Below are 22,010 nucleotides of genomic sequence, written 5' to 3' on the forward strand. Positions count from 1 at the left end.
TTCCTTTTCTTTACTATGAATTAATTGGGAGCAAAGCCTATTATATTAGACATCCCATGTCACAGAAGGGTTGGCAGGAATAATTTGGGAAAAGCTTGTGCTTGAGCATGCAAAGCCAACAGGTAAAGTGTTATTAGTGACTGACATGCGATGTTCTTAAAGCAGGAAAGTGCCTGTGTGAGCTGCAGAACGAGGGTCTGCGTACCCGGGGGGGTTCTGACCCTGCGCCGCCATCCACCGCCTGCATCGCAGCTTCGGGGAACGAAGCGGCCGAGAACCTTCGTACCCGCGCCAAGCCATGCGCCATTCCAGTCGTTTAAAAGCCTGCCCTGACTCCAGGCAGGGGCAGCTAAAGGCCGTCCCGGCCGTTCCCCTCTGGAAACGACTGACCGCAGCCCCCCGCCTCCCGCCGGCGCCCCCGCCGCGGCTGGGGGGTGCCCGGGCCGCGCTCCCTGCCCTCGCCCCCGGCCCGGTCCCGCCGCCACTCCCCTCCGCCCCGCCGGCGTCCCACGGCCCCCGGAGGGGGGGACATAAATCCCTCCCCGCTCGCCGCTGGGCTGCCGGCGGCGATGGCGGGCGGGCGGGCGCTGCCGTGCCTGCTGGCCGCCCTGGGGCTGCTCTCGGCGCTCAGCGCCGCCGGCACCCTCTTCCTCCTGGCGCAGTGGCGGCAGCTGGGGGCGGCGCTGCGGCAGCTGGAGGTGGCCAACGGCGACCTGCGGGACCCGCCGGGCCACCCCGCTCCCCTCGGGCCCGGCCCGGCTCCCCCCGCCCGCAGCAAGCGGAGCCGGCGCGGGGAGCGCGGCCGCGGAGAGGTGCGCGCCGAGAACGAGGAGATGCTGATGCTGCTGACCTACTCCATGGTGCCGGTAGGGCGGCGCTGCCCTCTGCGGGCACTGCCCGCGAAAGGCTCCCGCTGGGGCCGGGGCAGCGGCGGGGGTGTCCCGGAGGGGGCCTGCGCAGAGCCGGGGCGCGGGTGGGAGGGAGGGGACCCGGCAACGACACCCTTCGGTGCCACCGGGGCTGGGGGCTTTGGGGACAGCGGAGCTGAGGCTGGTCCCAGCTTCGGCCTGAAGAGTCTGCTGGACGTGGCATGCTGGCAGCTGCGGTGCCAGGTCTGGCCCATTCCTGCTGCTGCAGGGTTTGTGTTGAGCAAAAATACCTACAGGATGCTTTCAGTAGGTGCCTACTGAATATGGTACCTAAGAAACAGCAGTTGCCTGCTGTTCATAGAATCATAGGGTTGGAAGGGACCTCTGGAGATCATCTAGTCCAACCCCCTGCCAGAGCAGGGTCACCCAGAGCAGGTGGCACAGGAACGCGTCCAGGCGGGTTTTGAATGTCTCCAGAGACGGAGACTCCACCACCTCTCTGGGCAGCCTGTGCCAGGGCTCTGACACCCTCACAGGAAAGAAGTTCCTCCTCATGTTTAGGTGGAACTTCCTATGTTCAAGTTTGTGCCCATTGCCTCTTGTCCTGTCCCCGGGCACCACTGAAAAGAGCCTGTCCCCATCCTCCTGACACCCACCCTTTAAGTATTTATAAGTGTTGATAAGATCCCCCCTCAGTCGTCTTTTTTCCAGATTGAAGAGAGGAGGTTATCTGAGGTCTTGAGAGTCCATGGGCCACGTAGCCTACAGGTTATGATTAAACTGTTAAAATGATAGTCACATAGGCAAATGGAGTCATTTGTAGTAGCATGGATTTAATGAAACTTCAAAAACTTAGTTACAGTAAAAAGTCAGCCTTCCAGTTTCCAAGATTTCAGATTATTAAATCTCTGCACCACTAATGGGCATCCCCCCAACCATGTTTTCTGCTCCTCAGCACCCCAGCATGAGGTGCTGGTTGTTACTTTACCATCATATTTCTTTGGAATTGATCCGTGGCCTTTCATTAAGTGTTAAATGTAAGGCAGTTTCTGACGGGTCAGAAGAGGAGAGCTGTATGTCCTTTCTCTGGCAAAACTGCGTAGTTTTTTGCACTTCAGTGAGAAGATTAGCCTTGCTCGGGAGGAACTAGGTCATGCGGTTGAAAAACTATACAGGTCATACAGTCGAAAAACTTCGAATAGATTGAAAAGCTTTTAAGTTCTCAGTCAGAAGAAACGCAAGAAAAATATTACCCATTGAGGGAAACGTAGCGCAAGTTCTGTCCCAGTAAGGATTGTGAGCCTAGGCCCCCCAAAAAGCAGGAAAGGCTGACTCAAGCTGTTACTGATGTAACTGATATTACTGGTATAAAAAATTACTTACAGAAAATACCTTTTCAGCGATGTTCTGCTGGCATTTTTGTTAATATACCATTGCAGTGATGATTTAACAGTGCTAACATCTCCAGTAATATTAGAGCTAATGAGATTGTAGAGCACAGGTGTTTGTAGCATAGAGATTTGATAATGCAGGTTTTTGGGGTTTTAGAATAAATAATTATTACTTTTACCTAAGGCTATTTAAGTCCTTGTGCTTTGAGTTTAGAATTTGCAGAACAAGAAATCTGCAATCCGAAGAATGTCTTTTTTATTGAGAGGCAAAACTGAAAGGTACTGGATATTTGGTTCTAGTTTCTAATTACACTTACCAAACTAGCAACATTTTTCACTGGACTATGTGCATCTTATGGGAGCATTTAATTTCCTGAAGTCTTAAAATCATCTGGTTTTGTACTCAAAATGGTCTTAAAAATAATATCAGTAATACACATTTCAGCTCTTTGTCAATTCAGAAAAGAAATGATACATCATTTTAGGTCAAAGTGGAATGTAAACGATTATTTTTTGAACCATAATGCTCAAGTTACTGTTACTGAAGAGGACTATTTCAAATGTGAAAACTTAAATGACTTTCTAGAAACATATACCAAAAAAATTTGTAAAGAACCAGTATGTTTTCTTTAGATCTTTTTGGATCAGGCAATGTTGAAAAATTTGCTGCCCCAGTGAAATACTTCTGTGCGCGGTACCTAAGCTTTTCATCAAAACGTTTAGTCAAAGCTTCGTCCTGTTTCTTTTAAGAAATCATCTTTGCGTTTGGCAGCATAGCCCATTGTGTTCCATCCACTATGAATCCTTTCTTTGAGTCAAAGGGATCCACAAATAAAATTATCCAGAGGAAAGATTCAGATCCTGACAGGGGCTGAGCGCTGTTAATGCCACTTACTGCTGGGTGCTCAGGCTTCAATGGCAGTTGGCTGCGTGGGTCATGTCGACAGCGGCAGTTCAATATGCTTCTCTGCTGTCGTGGGGTAGCATGTATGGATTAAATGAATTTTATTGCCCTCTCCAAATAGCACCGAGTGACACGGTGTGTATTGTAACAGCGTGGGGAAAGACTGTTCACTTGTGCTGCTCCTCCGTCTAAATCATGGCCGTGAGTATTGCCGTGTGCCGCGTGCTTCATTTAAATCTGTGTATCCTGCAGGGAGTTGCTTGAGGCTTTTTTTGTGCCTTTTTGTTCTTGCAGCGTGCCCGTCAAATGGTTTTTCATTCTGGCTGCTGCTCAGAAGCATGTGTCGCTGTGCGCAGACCCGCTTGCTCAAGGGGAAAAAGTCCGTAGAAAAATTTTCAAGCGTCCCCCTCCCACCCCTTCAGTTCTGTATTTTGTGTCGAACTCCCACTAATGCGAAGCCCTGAACACTTCTGTAGGGTGAGACAAAGCTCCTTACGGGTGGGAAGACGATCCCTGCGGCATTGGTGGGCCTTAGAGCCATGTCCCAGCCGCTGTTGAAGGTGGGCTCTCAATGGAGGCTTTGCCTGAGCAGGGTCTCTCCTGTGGTGGAGGCACAGATTTCTTTGAAATAACTTTGGGCATCAAAAATCATATTTTACCTTTAATAGCGTGAGTATATTTTTGGTTCCGTGCCTTTTGTTTATTTATTTCTATATTTATATACATATATATATTTATCTTATAAGAGAATAAATATAGGAAATTGGCAAATCCGCTGCTGTAGAAAGGCTGGCGAGGCTAACGCTCCAATAAGTTTGTCAGCAGTAAGTTTGAAAGTGCGATGTAAAACAGCGCAAGAAGTGGTGGTTTATGGACATCTAATTATCTGAGTAGTGGCCCCATAGTTTAAGTTGTCTTTTTTTTTTTTTTTCTTTTTTCACCCTCTCTTCATGAGAAAACTAAGCTTTTAGCCTTTAAATAAGATACTTTTATCTGTAGCTTTTCTCCGTGGCAGAGGTGATGCTGGCTGGTTGGATGACTGACGTACCCATCTTCCGTAGCTAAGCTGGAGGTTCTGCTGTAGGCTGGGTGCCCCCTGCTTGAGGGCCGTGTTTTTTAATTGTCACCTGAATTGCAGGGATCGGTAAAAATAATGCTGCTGAGCTAATTAGAGGGCCCCAAAGCAGGTTGTAATCACTTCAGCAACCTCAACAAAACCATTTAGTTTAAAATGCAGTTTGAATTAGAGCACACACGGATAATGTGTATTTTACAAATTACAAGGTAGAAGCCAAGTGTTTTTGAGAGGTGCGAGGGGAAAGAGAACAAGCAAATTCTGGTATTCAAAACCAGTTAGTTCTTCTCAGCCAATTTAAATTGAGTCTAAAACTTCTAAATAGAAGAGCTGTTCCAGTACAGTCTGCAATCCAGTAAATTCTCGGTATGTATCTGGCAGAATTGAAATCCATAGTCAAATATAGTTTGATTTTGCAGCAAAGGAATACTTGCCATCAAAATAATTGTCCTTTATTTGAGTCTGTAAGATTTGTCACTTGAAGCTAGTGATGCATTAATTTTAAAAATAAAGATTGATGGCGGCAAATAACCTTGCTAGGATTAAACATCGGTCTGCCTTTCAGATTAACTTGCACTTCTTCTGTCTTTTGGGACTAGTGCATTCCGGTATTTGTAAGTAGAGTAACTGTACAAATGTGCAAATACATGTGCAACTCTGGGTAAATGTGGTCATAAATTATCATATATTGCACAGCCCTGAAATAATAATCTTTTTCTTTTCTGACTATAAACATTAGATTTTCCCATAAAGAGTTGAGGCACTTCCAGTGCTCATGTTCATAATATTCTTATTTCTGCTGGATGTTTTGATGAGTTGCGAAACATTTTAGTGTGGACTCTTGGCATGCAGGACATGTGACATGAATGTTTGCCCAGCCAAACCCCATGTATTTTGTAAAGATGACTTTTTAATTCATAAATTTTAGTCTACTCTAGATTAAAAGCATCTGTATGAATGTCTCTTCCAGCTTGATTTTTATGAAGTCAGGATTTGGGATTGGTATGTTGGGATGAAGTATTTTGAATGGACAAAGGTCCATTCTAGATTTGCAGATCTTGGTTATTCTAAGAAAAGAAATCGCTTACTTGGAACACAGGTCATCTTTCTCAGTGGATATGCTATGTTTGAAAAGTTTCTGTCACTTGATAAGAATATAAAATAGAATTGAATGTAGTTTTTATTAGCTGATGTTGCCTCTTAATACCTTCTACTGACGGAGTCAATGCATGGACAACCACACGTGTTTTACAGTAACGTGTGAACTTTAATGTCTAGATGATGTGTGGAGTTGGCTGCCCGATATTTTCTTATTTTCAGTAAGGTTTAAAATGAGGTATATTGGACAGATTCCTGTGAGAGAATCACTGCCGTGAAAAGATGGATGTTGTCACAGTGTTAAAGGAGTTCTAAATAGTTTATTCGTATAAGCACAGAGTGGACAGTTGTATCCTTATTTTTGGAATAATTTCTGTAGGCAAAGTAAACTAGATACTTTTATGGCACGTGTTGTTTTCAACTTTACTTTCTTTGCAACATTAGGTGCGAGTGATGGTGGATTTATGTAACAGCACAAAAGGGGTATGCTTAACAGGTATGTTCATTGCCTTACGCGTTACACCTACGTTACCTTCAGGAATAGAGAATTACAATGTTTTAAAAGAAGTTGAGGTCAATGACTTCGTCAAAGAACTATGCTGTTTATCAGAATTACATATCAATTGAGTTATTTATTTAAAAAAGATAATAGGTGTTGCTCTGGGACTTACCTATACCTACTTACTATAAATGCTGGAGCTCAGTTGATGTTACTTTCTTTTCTGAGCTATTTCTTTCCCATTTTCATAAGGAAATCTTGTAGACTTGGGCGTTTCAAATACTAGTTGAGGTTTAGTCTTGCTATTTCTCTGTGTGTCCCCACACTTCAAGGCTAACATGATGAACTTAGAGGGTGTAGAACCTTGCTTCCGCTGTTGTAACCGCTGTGGAGCAGCGGGACTTCGATGAGCAGCGTGTTTGTCCCCCCTGCCTTGGATCACGGTAACAGGACGGTGGGTTTCACGTGTTACCGGTGGGGAGCTGGAACAGCTGGTGCCTGGGACAAGAGATGATGTGAGACATTTCTATTTGATTTGCTGAAGAAAATGTCAGGTCGTAGCAAATTTAACGGCTACGGTCCAGCTTTGAAGTCTATGACACAGAGTCACGTGTTCTTTTTGGAAATGAGAAAATAAGAAATAAGCCACTTTTTATGAGTTTAAGAAAATGCTTCACTTGCTGTCAGTCTTGTATTTTCAAATGGCTGTAAGGTCCATTTGGCTCAACTGACTTCAACACCAATGAGAATTACCCTGGTGCACACAGATTTTAGGCACTACTTCTGAAACTGTAGATTGGCTCTGATTGCAGCTGGGGCTGAACCACAGACAACCTGAAAGTGTTTCTTTGGGCTCCAGACTTCTGAATTCGTGCTATTTGGTGTCTTCTGCACCTTTTTGCTCTCTTGACGCTATCAAATTTTGTCTCTATTACTGCCTTTCTCTGCTATGTGACATTTGCTACTTTTCAAGCACCTTTCTTATTTATCTTGTGCTTATGCAAGGAGAACCCAGATCCTCAGGTTTTGAGATGAGGAAGTAATTGAATGCACTAATGGAAGTAACATTGTAGTGTGGAAAAAAAAAGGTCATTTACTGGAAAACTGGCAGGAAGATGTTAACTGATGTCACTGCCTGTACTGATTAAAAGGGATAATTGCTGTAATGGTATTATAAAATGGTTTTCACTTTACTCATAATGCTTTCTAATTAATGCTGAAAATTGTCATCTTTAGGGAAATCTGGTAATTACTGTTATTTTCTATTGTAGAGAGTTTTGTTGAAACAAGACAGTACTTTGTTGGCTGGATAAAAACGTTCACAGAACTAATTTGATTCTTTAATTGCAACTACCACCTATCTTTGTGTTCTCCTAACCTGCTTCTCCTGTTTGGTTTTTGTGGTGTTTTGGTTTTGTGGTTTGGTTTTTTTTTTGTTTGTTTGTTGGTTTTTTTTGTTTTATAAAATGTGTATTGGGGATCACATAAGATAAATCTTATTAGAGAAACATTTTCTGGCTTACTCTTGCTTTACTCTTGCCTGCTATGCTCTCTTCTCGTTACGGCCCTACACTTGACCTAAGTCAGAGAGAGCGAGACAGACTTTATTGTGTTACGTGTAGCTGAATAACTGAAGCAAATGCCATTTCTGTTACACCAGCCGCGTTCTGTGGGGAGCTGGGTCCAGTCTGGAGAACAATTACACGTGAAAAGCCCGATTGTGATTTAGGTGTAGTTAATAGGAATGACAAGACTTTTCTTCTTTTCCTATTTTAAATAGTCTGAACCCTGAACTGCAATGAAATATCCATAAAGCCCAGAGAAGTGTAGCATGTGTTTTTGTGTGTACTTTCAACAGGATTTTTAATTGTGACTTCATCAGTATTGCAAGGCTAGTCTTCTACTATAACAGGATCTTGGAGAGTGCTTACATAAAAGAAATGTAGTGATTCTTACGTGCCTTGTTATGTATAATACAAAGCAGTTAAATCTGTAGGTGTTAATTTTAAATTTTAGGGGCTTTCCTCCCCTGTTACTGTTCTGATCTAGTGTTAATCAATTCAATTTGGAATTGCTTTTTGTCTTCTTGCCAGGTTTAACTCATCATTTCTTCTTTCTTTTGCTTGTTCTTGTAGGCCCCCCAGGTCCCCCAGGTAAGATGCTTGGACAATTGCCGTAACGTTTTTGGGTAATTGAAACAGCTGCCGGTACAAAATGTTGAAATGTAGAAATGTGTCTTTTATGGAATAGTCTTCCTTTGCTAATTGGAATGAGGGAGGGTTGAATGACTGCCTGCCTTCATAATTTTTGTATTTAGGTCAACTTGTGCCCCTTCTGAGGGGGGAGGTTTTAGACATCATACTTTTCTAGTGGAGGGAATAGAATAGTTTCGCATTTGCTAAAATCTAGTTGATCAAAACCAAATGGAATTAAGAGTGTTTAAGTAGCATTTAGCTGAAGAGATGAGTATATATATAAAAAACCTCCCAAGTAACCTGATATTATAATTTTAACACTTAAAACATCTCTTTAAAAATGTTGGTTACTGATTCCCCCCTCCCACCTCCCCCATCAACTTTCCTCCTTTCTTATTTAATTCTCTCTCTCGGTTCTCACTCGTGTGGTTGCTAGGCTATACGAACGGTCACTTCCTTTCTCTTCCAGTGCTTTAGCTGTGGGTCTGCTTAGAATAATTCTCTGTATCAGAAAAGTATCGGGTACTTTTTGTTTGTGGGGTTTCAAATAGCGACAAAGAGGGAGCCATACCTTCTCTATCAACCAAACGTGGTTTGGCACTGCAGTGCTCTGGACAAGTAGGTAAATGCTTTTCCTGTTAGATGAGTCTGGCCACATTATACGCAGCATTAAAGCTTTTGTGGCTTGTGGAAGGTGTTATAGCCCCTGTCAAATTCAGAAACAGGATGGGTTCTGCAGTGTTTGTCCTTCAGCTGGAACCCAAAAGGCTGGTCTGCGCTGGCCTTGATGCAAAATGCATGCAGTATTCATTTCGTCCGGTTTTCTTACGCTAAGGCCAGGGCAAACCGGCACCGTACCTAGTGCACCCTACTTAGTGTACCCTATCAAAACCCATACTTTTTTGTTTGTTTGTTGTGGGTGGGTATTTTTTGTTTGTATTGTTTGGTTTGGTTTGGTGGTGGGTTTTTTGTTGGTGTTTTGGTTGTAGCAGTGGGGTGTTTTTTTTTTTGTTGTGTTGTTTTGTTTTAAGGAAGATATTCTATTCACATGGAGAACATAATGGCCAATTAGAGGACTTGGTATGTCTAAGGAATATACATATATATATATATAAAACACACTATATGTAAGTATGGTAGATTTAAGGATAAATTGTGTTTAACAGTGAAAATTCAGTTACGCTGTTTGGTTTGTTCAGGGCCTCCTGGACTTGATGGACTGCCTGGCTACAATGGATCAGATGGAGTCCCAGGTATACCAGGACAAAAGGGAGAACCAGGAATAAATGGAAAAAGAGGAAAAATAGGTAATTTTTCTTTTTGGGTGTGGGGGTGTGTTTAAAGAAGAAATCCTTTCTTACTGTTTATTCAGATGTAGCTACTTCTAGGTCTTTGTACAGGGAGAAGGGTTTCAGTATTTACAAAGTTGCATGTTACAGAATTCTACACAAGATGGTATATATACGCTACAGAATATTGCAAATATCAGAAATAAATTATAGCTACCCAGTTAAATACAGGTGAACAAAACAAGTAGAGTGAATACATTTTGTATTAAAAAAAAATGTGTTGATTGCTACTTAATACTGCAACAGTTGTTCTTGGTACGAAAATGCTTTTTATTTCTAGGTGTTCCAGGACCAAAAGGTGATCAAGGACAGAAAGGAGAACCTGGAGAAATGGGTTTACCTGGCAAGGATGGGATGCCAGGAGGAAAAGGTGCGAGAGGAGCCAAGGGTGAAAAGGGGGATGCAAGCAACGATGTGATATTAGAAGGTAGGAAGAAGTGCTCTCAGGAGCTCTTTCGCAACAGTGACCTTGACAAAGAAATATATACTCTGCTTCTGAGGCATGAATGGGATCTGCAGGAGCAGGACCAACCAGCATAACCATGTCATCCACAGTGAAGTTTGAGTATCGCTCTGCCCAGGAGATTATGTTCTCTTTTTAATGCAAGTCTTCACAAAATCTTCTCTGCTTGGGCTTTGGGTTGAGGTGTACGTGAATTCCACTCTGTCCAGTACACTTCCAGACAGTTGACCTCCTCCTGCACTTTCTTGCAGTGTAGTTTTATTTTTCTGTTAGAAAATGAGGGGCAGATTTCCACTCAGGAATACATGAAGCAGCCACAAATATAAGCCGTGTACAATTATGGCACTGTAGCATCTGAAGTTGAGGTCTTAGAATACAGTAAGTAAAAGACAACAGTGCTTTATAACTCTCTAATGTGCCTATAATCCAGACAGATAAATTGCATTGATGTCCTTCAACTTGTGAAGTTCCGTCTTGTTCACCTTCTGACAAACAGCATCCCACTGAGTTTATTGCACCGTATTTCTGTAGGCAGAAACCTCTTCAGAAGAGAGAGGCTGTTTTAGAGATCTGTCAAAGTCCATCCCGTGGGCACGTGCAGTTCTCTGCAGGTTGCCTGCAGGGCCTGCGACGTCGTACTCTGTTTTGTACATAGGTGCAAAAGGTGAACCTGGACCGCCAGGGCCCCCTGGACCACCTGGACCCCCGGGGCCCCCAGGAAAACGTAAAGTTAAAGCAAAGCTTCAGGAGAAGATATACAGCAGCAAATGCACAGGTTAGTTCTTTCTAGAATTATGAACAGGTTGAAGATTAAAGCCATGGCTCCAAGTCTCACAAAACCATAAGCATGTGTTTCATTTTGCTGGCATCAGTAAAACTGCACAAACTTAAAGGTGAGCATGTGCTAAGGTGTTTTGCTGAAATATGATCTGGGAAAGGCAGCAAGCTATCTGCAGTATATCGTTAGCCTTTTAATTGTGCTATGCTAATGCTCAGGCAAAGTATTTACACACGTTATTTTCTGCTAGGTGGGGTATATTTGGAAAGTAAGAGAAATGTAATTGAAAGTTTTAGATTTTAAATGCTGAACTTTAATTTTACATGTAAATAGAACACCTGTTAATCAGGCAACATTTCACTGTATTCTACAAAACAAAATTACCTGGTCATTGGCAGAACTGAAGCAAGCTTGAACTAGCAAAGACTTTTAAAAGCTGGAGGAATACAAAAGGATTCTCTGAGACTTTGAGTCCATTGGAATATGTAAGTTTGGGAGCAAGGTGATCTTGAGTTCTTTTTCCATTGTTGCTGTTTGTCATTATTGTATCCTGAATGACAGCTGGATCACAAGTCCCTTTTATTTCCTTTACTGTAGCTGTGTTGGTGAGATATATGGCTAATATTAAGAAAGGAAAAATTAAAGACAGAGTAGATTCTCTTCAAACTGGGGCTGCAGATTTCACATCAGCTACTGTTAGAACCAAAATATGAGTATCCAGACTGCCAGGTCATAGGCTGTATGCTGAAGTGTAGCAGCTGCTACGCGCTTTTTTTTTTTTTTTTTTAATAAAATCACTGATTAGAGTGCTGACATAATTAAGAGTTTGTCATGAGATATCTCTGGTGTGATTTTCAGGCGTGCTGGATACCAGTAAATACTCATGGATTGCACTTGATACTGTGTGTTGTTGGAAAAATAACGTCAGTGTTTCACATCACAACTTCTATCCGTGTTTTAGAAAATCTTTTTCTCAAATAGATTAAAACTGTGCCTCAGATAAAATCTGCGTTTGTGTGTGCATGTGCCTGTGCGTGTGTTTTAGTGAGTAAAATGCTGTCTCCGCTGTGTGGAGCCCATCTGGAGAAGGTTAGTTGGCACGTACCTCCTCCTCCCGCAGGTGACTGGTTGGAAGTAGTCTGCTGTCTTGAACAGTATGTTGTAAATACATTGGCAGATATAGTGTACTGAGCATATTCTTCCATGCCTGAAGTTTATATGGATTTAAATATATTAATAGTAGCTAAATACTTTGTGGAAGAAAGTGTTGGTGTCAATGTGATAGCAAAGACTATATTAATGTTCTAAAACCCTTCTATAGTACGCACAGTTCTTACTGTGTTTTTACAGATGTTAGTATTTATCATAGAAAAATTTCATTTTAAACTGGATTTTTCAGATAGGCTTGAATTTCTTTTTGCATGTTTGAGTGGGAATAGCTTCTGAGAGGTTAACAGGGACATTGAGACTCTCTGAAAGCATTTGCAACTTTTGTAATCAACTTTATTTTCAGCAACATTGAAAAGAAAATGTAATTTCTGTAATCTTTGATCTCTCTAACGCTGTGAACAATTCTGTTTTGAATTAGAAGTATAAAATGAGGGTTTGATTTTTCTAATGCTTCTAAATGCCACTTTGGGCACATTGAGGGGGAAGAATGGTTGCAGTTGGGAAGGCTGGTGCTTGGAAATCAAGGATGTTCTTACTCATCTTGTCGTGAAAACCAGCAGACGTGTTTTAAAACAATTTCAAGATGAAAAGTCTGAAGTTGCTGGACTTTTGAAACTTCTGGCCAAAAATGTTATCATACATTCCTGAAAGCTCTCCCTCCAAAAACATACTGGTTTTGAGGCTTGCATTTCAAATCATCTCTACATACTGGAAGAGGAGAGCCTTTTTTTTTTTTTTTTTTTTTTTGGCCAGTGAAGAATTAGCGGTAGAAGACGAGAGGAGCTGGTGGTTTGGCTGCTCAGGCCATGGGGTTCTACAAACATTGTGGAATAGTGATAAGTCGAAAACTTTGGTTCAAGCTATTAACTGATTATGGAAAGCAAAGAGAAGCTACATCGTATTTCTGGCTTACTCCAGCTTGAGAAAGGAAGCAAACTTTTGGGTTTGGATCTACATACTGGATCTGTCTGTCCTTGCCCTTTACCCCTGGATGGTGTTGCATTCCGGATGGTTGTGGCTTTCAGTGGCTGTTGCTACCCCTGCAGATCTGGGACGAATTAATGGGGTGATAAGTTTTTATGTCACCGCCATTCTGCACAGTTTGCTGAGATGAAAAACACTTTTTTATTATTATTATAAATGCTGTTAGCCAGAGGATATTTAATACCGAGTGGAACATATATCAATTACTTCTGCCTCTTATTTTTAATATAGCATGTAATTGTAATTGTGGTAGCATGTAAGAACCTCAATCAGGAGATGCTGAGTATTGAAGTGTTAGAACAGAGCCCAAAGAGCCTCCTTAGAATGGAAAGTAGGCAGCTGGGGCAGAAATCTCATCCTGTTTGAAATTCAGAAATGCATCGACTGTTATCCAAGATAGAATTGGACCGTTTACTCAGGTAGCCTCTTCTCAAGTGTTGAAACAGACTGAAGTGCTTTGGAGGGTAAGCTGTCTGATGGATTTCTGAGGGGTTTTAAATCCCAGAGTGCAAATGGGAGTTATACGCAAATAACTCTGCAAAGAGAGGAGATCTTCCTCAATGAGCATTTATGTTTTATGAGTCAGTGGGCTGTGAGATCTTATCACCAAAATGCAAAGTATAAAGCAGCTTTTGTAATTAAATATTCATATTCCTTTGAAGAAGAGAGAATACGCATGCTGATTTACAACTGTAATTAACTTATTACATAAGAATACAAGCATGGTTTCTCTAAACTCAATTTTGAATGGGGTAAGACTTTATTTCTGGAAGAGAAGAGAATAATTAGTTGGAATCTCAGGTGTATTTTTCCTCAGTGGTAGTTAGCTGATCCTGAAGGAAACAAAACATCCCTGCTCCACAGTCCCTCGCTCCATCCTTCCCACCCTCTCCAGACAAACCGGATCAATGGTTTTAATGTCTTGTAAACTCCACGAACTCTCAGCCAGAATATTTTATGATCAGAATAGTAGGTTACTTATCTTTTTTTGATGGAAAGAAAGCAGTGAAAATTCCACGTGAGAGTCTCTGTATTTTTAATGTTAGTTGCTTTCTGTTTCAGGCACCTGCAAGTTCTCAGAAAACATTGCAAATATTCTCAAATCCAAATAGCGCACTCGGCTTCATTACAAACACTGACCCAGTCCTTGACTATTCTATAGTCTTAGATAAACTACTGTATGGGGAACTGCTCATTCAGTTAACTCTATCTATTGGACTCAGCACAAGAAAATGAACTTGTGCATTGTGCAGCTTATAACTTCTGCGTGTGGATTCCTTTTTTGAGATATTTTGAGATCAGAAGCTGGAAAGGGATCTAGACGGATTGCTATCGGCTTTCACCTTCCTGTGGTTGTGCTGACTGTTTGTGCCTTATTTTGGAGATCCGCTGTGACACTTACAAACTTTTAAAGTCATATCACCAAATGTCCTGGATAAATGGGTGGGAGGAACACGTGGTGTTCTTCCTCTATCTGGGACTAGTTTTCTTCTGCGTGAACAGAGAGAGGATATAACCTGAAGGAGAAAACAACAACGCAGTATAATCTGCCCTTTTTTTCCTGAACGTCACACTACCCTTTCAGCGTTACTTTATAGTTATTTCATAGTTTTACTGTCTGTCTCATTTAAACTACATCACAAGCCTGTAAATCCTAGAAATATATTGGAAGGCAACAATTAAAATGCATGTGCAAAAGAATTTGCAGCCTGCATGTCAAGCAGCGTGAAATGCGTAAGGAGATGAAAGTTAAGAATGGAATGAGAAAACAAGGCTACAATGAAATCAGGATGCCTTCAGCAAAGAGCTGAGAACTGTTCTCTCTCACTATTCATTCTAAGCAAAATGAAACGTGTCACATTATTTTAAAGGCAGAAGAGGCATCTGGGTTTATAGAAAAAGGTCCATAAGTATTTTCATTCAGGCATTGTTTTAACAGTAAATGCTAAGAGAAAACCCAACCAGTTACTCTTTGATAGTTGAGGGGTGGGGAAAAATGTTTCTGGAAAAATGTTTCTAGAAAGATGTTTCCACATTTGTTTCTGATGTGAACCATTTCTCTGTGTGTAAGGAATACAGTGGGATTTCCCTTAGTCTTTCGTATTCCTTCTTTAATGCCATGGGTGACTGACCCGCATTCTTACGCGTTATGTGCTCAGTGCATGCGCCAGTGCTTTGTTACTGTCTCGGGCATTAACAGTTTAAGCAAAAGTTGCAGTGTTGCCTGCAGGATGCACCCCCGCTGCTGGGGTACGGGGATTTGGGCATGAAGCTTTTGAGTGTAGCCATCACTCATTCCCAAGAAACCATTTTTGGTATTACTGCTAAGTCAGCCAGCTGCCAGCTATCTCAGCTGTCTGACGTTATCTAAGGAAAGGGACAACCCTGTCTTTCTAAGCAGCTACTCCGAAATTCACGGCTAAGGAATTGAATCTGTTGAGCAAAATTAGTTACTCCTCAACGTTGACTGTCAGCCTGACAATTTTAAGGAGACAAACCAGCCCAAACACTTCATTTCCTGGGTAGAAGTGAGAGCAAGTTTTTTTAATCTCAATTTTTGACCAGACCAACCTAAGCTTTTTTCCCCCAGATGAAACAAAATCCCAGTTGTCATTCCTTTATTTTAGTGGTGTCACTGATGTGCACATCTGTCACATCAAATATGGAAAAATGACACGTGTTACCCTTTCTCTCTGAACTCTAGGTGACACGTGTGCTGTACCGAATGATGATACCCTGGCTGGAAAAGCTGAAGACAGAACCTCTGTTCCTTCAAAAAAAGCCGGTAACCTGCTACAGAGCGTGACTAACTGCGACTTACTGTTTTAATGTCACAGATGATGGACATGTGCTTTTTCTCTATTAGAATGTGTCATAACATCTGTAGGAAGTCCTGTTCACTTTGTCAGTGTACAGCAAACGTTTGGAACTTGGATGCGGGAACCTGCAAATATAAGCGATGAAAGGATTTGGCTTACCATGCACTTTTCAGGTACGCTAGTCCTAGTCACTGATCAAAAATGAGTTGTTACGCTAACAGCGCTTTCTTAATTCCTTCAACATAAACTAGGATTTCTAATCACGTATGATGGGTGTTTTACCCACATCTGTTTCAGAATATTTTCCATATTACCTGTATAACACTTGACTGTACATATGGTTATAGATATTTGTAGTATCTTTAGACATTTTCAGAGACAACATCCGATTTTGAAAATAGTTTGAGGATTTTAGGTTTTTTAACTAATCCAGGTTTAAATGGCTGTTGTTCATGCCTTTTTATTCTTTTCTTTCAGCAGTTTCCTATGGCTTTACTTCCCTCAATTGTAGCTAGAATTTTTGCCTTTTCATTTAGCCAGGCATGAAAACGAATCAGATGCTCCATGAACTACATTTAGTGCAGGAAAATTTCCAGGATCTATGTGGAAAAAGGAAATAGTTTCTGTATATTTACCAATTATGTTCAGAATTAGGGCCCGTCAGGTCAGTGGGAAGCAGGCCCTTGAACACCTCTATAGATTTTTTGGGGTGTTTGTGGATTATTTTATCATGTTCTAGCAAGTTGAATCACTATTGAAAACGCAAATACAATTGTTGTCTGTCAGATATTTGATTGAGATTGACTTTTATTAGAGATTGAATTTTAGGGTAGAGATTTCAAAATTAGATGAGCCAAATGATAGTCCTTTTTTCATGTTTTCCCCTTCGTTTAGGAAACTCTATAAAAGAATATGAGAATTCCAATGCCTTGCTGAATGACAGCTACAGGATCATTAACATCACAGGATTCTTTTATGGATGTGGTCATGCAGTACAAAACAACTACCTGTACTATCAAAAGGGAGGAACCAATGTCATTCTGAAGTAAGTCAAACACAGCTGGCTTAAGGCAAGTGATGTTGTGGAAGAAGGAGCAATGGGTTAGAGTGACAGAGGTCAACCTGGGAAAAGCAGAGCACTTTCCTTGTACCATTTTATATATCTTTTTGGTCCTACCTAGAATAGGAAGAATGGAGGAATGGTTCAGAATTTGTAGAACAACTAATTTTTTCCAATCTGTAACTGGAATGTGGGCCACCGGCCTTCCATCAGCGTGTGCAGATGCTGTGGGAGGAGAGGAGCGGGGAGGGTAGTCCAGGTCCATTACTCTGCCGTGTCCGTCAGTTCTTTGAGCATTGCTCAGCTCTGTGTCCAAGCGGCGAACGTGAGCAGTTTAGTACGTGATAGGACAACTGGGCCTCCAGATTAACAAGACACCAAGTGCAGAGGTGACAAGAGATTTTTCTTTTGTTGATCCTGGGGTCCAGCAGGTTTCTGTTATACGTTACATTGCTGTGGGTGTTGTTGCGCTTGGATTCTTTGCTGTGTTCGTAATTGTGAGAAAGAAAAGGGAACTGACTAAGGAATCTGGAGGTCAGAAAAAAGTATTTGATTAAAAAAAAAAAAAAAGCTGTGTATCCACCTGCATCAGAGTAAGAATTGGTTCAGCTGCATTTTGGGGGACCCAGATGAGTGGTTAAATGATTGTAGCCTACATGTGGAACTTGGCTTTCTACAGCTTCTTGCTGGGCTGGTGCAGGTGCCTTGCACTGGTCTGAGCCGGCAGGGGTTGAGTTAATGCTGCTGGTGCAGAGGAGTGCACTCGGGCACCAGCTGAGGACATGGCGACCTGGTGGATTGCACATTCCGTTGTGGAGGGGTGGCTCTGCTGTCTGATTTCCTTGTAATAAGAAGCTCCTACAGTTCCCCCAGTGTATCTCCCTGAATTGGACCTGGGAATTACATCTCTATTTCTTCAGCTTCTACCGAGGACAGAGACAGACAATACAAATCAAAAACAAAATCTCATCTTGTGGGAAGAGCCAAAGAAAGACAGGCCAAGGGCAAGTGCAAGACTGCATCTGCTTTCAAGTCCTCTTACACGACTCTGATGTTAGAGCCAAGAACGTTACTGTACCGTACTTTGATGTCTAGTCCCAAGCAGGTGTGAGTGCTGCCTTCCTATATTCATTTGGATGCCAAGGAATGTGAGCAAGCTGCTTGGATTCTATAATGTTTATTCTGTCAAAGACAAGCCCACTTTTTGGCAACCTCCTTTAAATATCTTTGGGGCTTTTTGTTTATACATCTGTAAAAAACCATCTTCTGTGTAAGCAATACAGTGTGATAGGACAGAGGTTCCATGCCTTTGCTTGGGCGCCGTTAGTTGGGAAACGCCTTCACGTACAGATGAACGCAAACTATTCGTTGAATTTTCAAAACCTCTCTAAAGCTGCTGAGAGATGGCCTTTCTGTTCAGTTATTCACTCCAGGATTATTTACCTTCAGCACAGATAGGATGAGGCACTATGAATTCCGTGGCAGTCCTTGGTTTTGGGCTGCAGAAGAGCTTCTGGGAGTTTTGTATGGATTTAATAGAAAGAACAGATGAGCACCTGGTTGGTTTGTTTTGCAAATGTTGAAAAAAATATTTAAAAGGAGTTTCCAGTCATATTTAAAAGCTGGTAAAACTAGGTTTGTCTGACATTTGGCAGGTTTTCTCATGATGGTCAGATCCCTGACATTGATTGCTTCATCCTTCCTTTTTTTTGTAACAAAGGATGTTTTGTTCTGATGGGTGTTTTGTTCTCACCTGTTATTTTTGGTTAACTTTGTTCATCTGCATGATCAGAGAAGTGTTTGTAGCTTGAGTCCCCTGCAGTTGATGAAAATATTACACTATATCTCCTCATTTACCCCAAGGTGCCAAAAGATTAAGGAATCTCTGAACCAACGGGAGTTTGAGGCTAGACTGCCCTTGACTGGAGGAGTGGAAGAGAACCTTCATGAGTGAAACCTCACTTTTCTGCTCCCTTCAGAGCAGGATTTTCAAATAAAAGAGGAAAAGACAGGGTGTTCTGTGTTGCAGATCTGTCATGTTTCTAATGAATCTTGAGATGCTTTTTATCTTGTTGTCTCTTTATAGAAAATAAATCCAGAAGAAAATCTGCATTTCTCTGTGACTGTTCCTGCTAAGGGCTGTCCTTCTAGCCCTTGCATGAGGTTATTTACAAATGTGAAGCAGCTAACCAGATTAACTGGGTTGATACATGTTTCTCAGAAACCTCCAGCCTTGAAGCCTTTTTCTATTGCACATACGTGCTGCTGGAATAGGGAGTTGCTGCAGACATGAGTTTTACAAAAGCCGAGGGGAACCATCTAGTTAGTCATTCTTGACTTTTCTTAGGATGATTTTTCCACTATAGGCTGTCAACGCCGCTTCCACAGAAAAATTATTCTTCCAGTATTTTTTCTTCTATTGTTCCTCGATCTGAAAAGTTCCTGTCATTAAGCCTGTTTTTTTCAGAAATCTTTTGTAACTGTATTGAGTAATGTTTTTGCTTTATTTGAGGAACGTGGAGCTCTACAGGTAGATGAAAGTCAGACAATGCAATGTGCTTCATTACAGAAGGCATTACTTAAAAGGATAAAGCATCCTCTCTCTGCCTTTGCTAAAGCACTGCATTTTTCAGTGATTAAATGCTCACTGCAAATGTGTCTTGATAGTAGCTGATTACCCTCTTAAACTACTAGAGGAACTCAGTGTAGCTGCTCAATGCCGCTGTCCTCAGATTATCTTCCTATTAAGGAATTTCAAGGAATAAAAACAATTTTATACATCAGAGATGAGACATTCAGGCTGTCCTGTTGGAGGCCAGCATGAGGTCAGCGTTTTGGCTCTGCAGAAGTACAATTTTTATTCCTTTGATGTTTGCTTGAGCAAATCACTGCATTATCTGAACTGTTTTCAAAAGAGGAACTCTAAGACTAGGTGAACCTGCCCAGAATTCACGCTGGTTTGGTGAATCACATTTTCTGCCTTTAGTTCCCACCTAGTAGAAAGCAAACTTCTGTACAGATTTTATTTCCCAAGTTTGGGCCTTCACCTGGTATCGAATTCTTTTTCATACCCATTCTTTTTAGTTGCCTCTTTCATCCTAGTGATAATAAAGCTCATAGACTAAATAAAGTGAAACCTACCAAAGGGAGTTCATGCTCTTGGGCATCTTTTAGGCTGGTTATTACCTTGGAATTTTCTCCTGGTGTTTTGGAAGGTGCTTTGAGTGTAATACTTCATTTTAAAAGACATTAGAATGCTCCTTGAACTCGAGTATTTTCAACAATGATTTATCAGTAACGCGCTCTGAATTGATTCAACCAACCGGTGTGTACACAAATGAATTTTTAACGCAGCATACTGAATACTTACTTTATCTCATTTCAGACTCGGGCTCGATAAAGCATCGTTGGGCACACTGCTAATTGAAAATGCCTTATATCATGGTCGTAACTACCTCTTTTCTAACTCGAAGACATATTTCAACGTAGCAGTGGATGAGAAAGGTCTTTGGATTATATATGCCTCAAGCACTGATGAAAATATAATAGTAGCACGTGTTGATGAAGAGACATTTTCAGTCATTCGGCATATCAATACTACGTATCCGAAGTCCAAGGCTGGTAATGCGTTCATAGCGTGTGGCATTATGTATGTCACCGATACTAAGGATATGACAGTAAGTTTTGCTTTTGATTTATTGAAAGAGAAGCAGATTGATGCAAGGTTTGAGTTACGGTCTTCACAGTCTGTTCTTGCTATGCTTTCATACAGCCTAAGAGATAAGAATTTGTATACGTGGGAGAACGGGAGCTTAATGGTATACCCTGTACGTTTTGGCAGATGAATGTATTTTAAAATGTCATGTATGGCAGCCACGTTTGACTAAATAGATTATTTAAAGCTATACGCTATACACACGGGGGTCTCCTCACTTGGTATAACTTTCTGTTCACCGATGGTGGTTTGTGAGCGTGCATAAAAGGGAGATCAGGGGCCTTTGTACAAACACACTTCAATTATATAGGCCATTCTCGTCTTTTAAAAGAATAGCTGTTGAATATTGCAGCTGGCACACAGTTAGCACAGACTTGCTTTTGTTTTTCCCCTGATATTCAGCCAATAATTATATCTAATGTACGTTGATTATTCCATGGTTATATGCTCAGCAGAGACTATTTATAACTTTCAGTTGCAATCATCTTATCTGCAGTCATTTTCTAGTCAGTGATTATGGTCTAGTATAAATGTCTAAATAATGAACTTTTGTGTACAAATACCTTTGTCATTTTCACTTAATACTTTCCACTGATTTTCTGTGAACATTTTTCTGGACAAAGATACACAGCTGTTAAAAATAAATGGGATGGAAATAGTTGTTTAAATAGAAAAAAAAAAAAGGCATAAAGCTTCAAATTTGACAAGTCCAGTGAAATAAAAAGGAAAATCCAGCCGAAGTACTTGGAAAATGGGAATAATGGCATTATTAAATATTGAATAGATACGAAATTGTGTTTAGTGAATGGAGTGTGGGAAGAAAAGTAACAAGGTATAAAATTGAAGATGTAAAATTTATGATTAAAATTCCCTTTTTAACAGTTTGAGTTGCTTGTGTTGCTACAGATGCTTCCTTGCCCCCCACCGCCATGTAAACTATACCACTACAACTTGCTTCTAACTATACTTAATTATAGTAAGGTATATGTCTAAAAAAAATTTTTCCCACGTTCATCCATACAAATGGAATCCTAAAATGAAGGGTATACTTTTTTGCTGCTATTCTTAGAAAAATGAAATCTGGAGCAGGAATGCATGTATTCATCATAGTGCTTGGTGACTTCATTTGTTGTTAATTCAGAGATTGCCCACTCACATTCCAATTTTTGAGAGAAATAATAGGAGTTTTTTGATTTTAATTTTGTTCTGATTTTTATTTCAGATTTCTAAATTCAACATTGAAACATAAATCCCTACTGCTGCTTTGTGTATCTGTATTCAAAAATCACACTCTCAGAAAACCCCTACCTGAATTTCTAAGTGATATTGTTAAAGTTCATGGAACTCATCCAAACGTTTAGAAGCAAAGTATCACTTAAACCCTGAACTGCACTGAGCTGTTTAATACCCGTGTGACATCCAGGCACCATCACGGGGATTAGTGAGTTTGGGCATGTCTGTGCTGCAGAACCTTGTCTAGCAGATGTGCTGGAAAAATCCCTGTGTTGCAGCTAAAGCTTCTGTGTGTGACACGGTGACGGCTGGGCCTGGGCTGCATCCTCTCTTCTCAGCATATACTTGCTGCTTTCGCTACGGCCAGGGTTCAGGCCTTGCGTGCTATGGAGAGAGATGCAGAGGGAA

At 41.3% G+C, this 22,010-nt stretch overlaps 1 protein-coding gene across 2 annotated transcripts; it reads left to right on the plus strand.

The window, feature by feature from the left end:
* The first annotated feature begins 560 nt into the window (after positions 1–560).
* On the plus strand, positions 561–21,300 carry GLDN (gliomedin). Of its 2 annotated transcripts, none has more exons than XM_063347471.1 (10): positions 561–866; positions 5,782–5,833; positions 7,972–7,989; positions 9,231–9,338; positions 9,661–9,807; positions 10,499–10,618; positions 15,480–15,560; positions 15,642–15,767; positions 16,489–16,639; positions 20,040–21,300. In XM_063347471.1, the coding sequence occupies exons 1-10, from the start codon at positions 570–572 to the stop codon at positions 20,497–20,499; spliced, it is 1,560 nt and encodes a 519-aa protein (XP_063203541.1). In that variant the 5' UTR covers positions 561–569; the 3' UTR covers positions 20,500–21,300. The 2 variants fall into 2 exon arrangements, with proteins under 2 accessions (XP_063203541.1, XP_063203542.1); XM_063347472.1 differs by having other exon boundaries at positions 561–812.
* Positions 21,301–22,010: the final 710 nt, after the last annotated feature.

This window comes from Chroicocephalus ridibundus, chromosome 9, assembly GCF_963924245.1.
Source record: "Chroicocephalus ridibundus chromosome 9, bChrRid1.1, whole genome shotgun sequence".
NCBI classification, from domain to species: domain Eukaryota; kingdom Metazoa; phylum Chordata; class Aves; order Charadriiformes; family Laridae; genus Chroicocephalus; species Chroicocephalus ridibundus.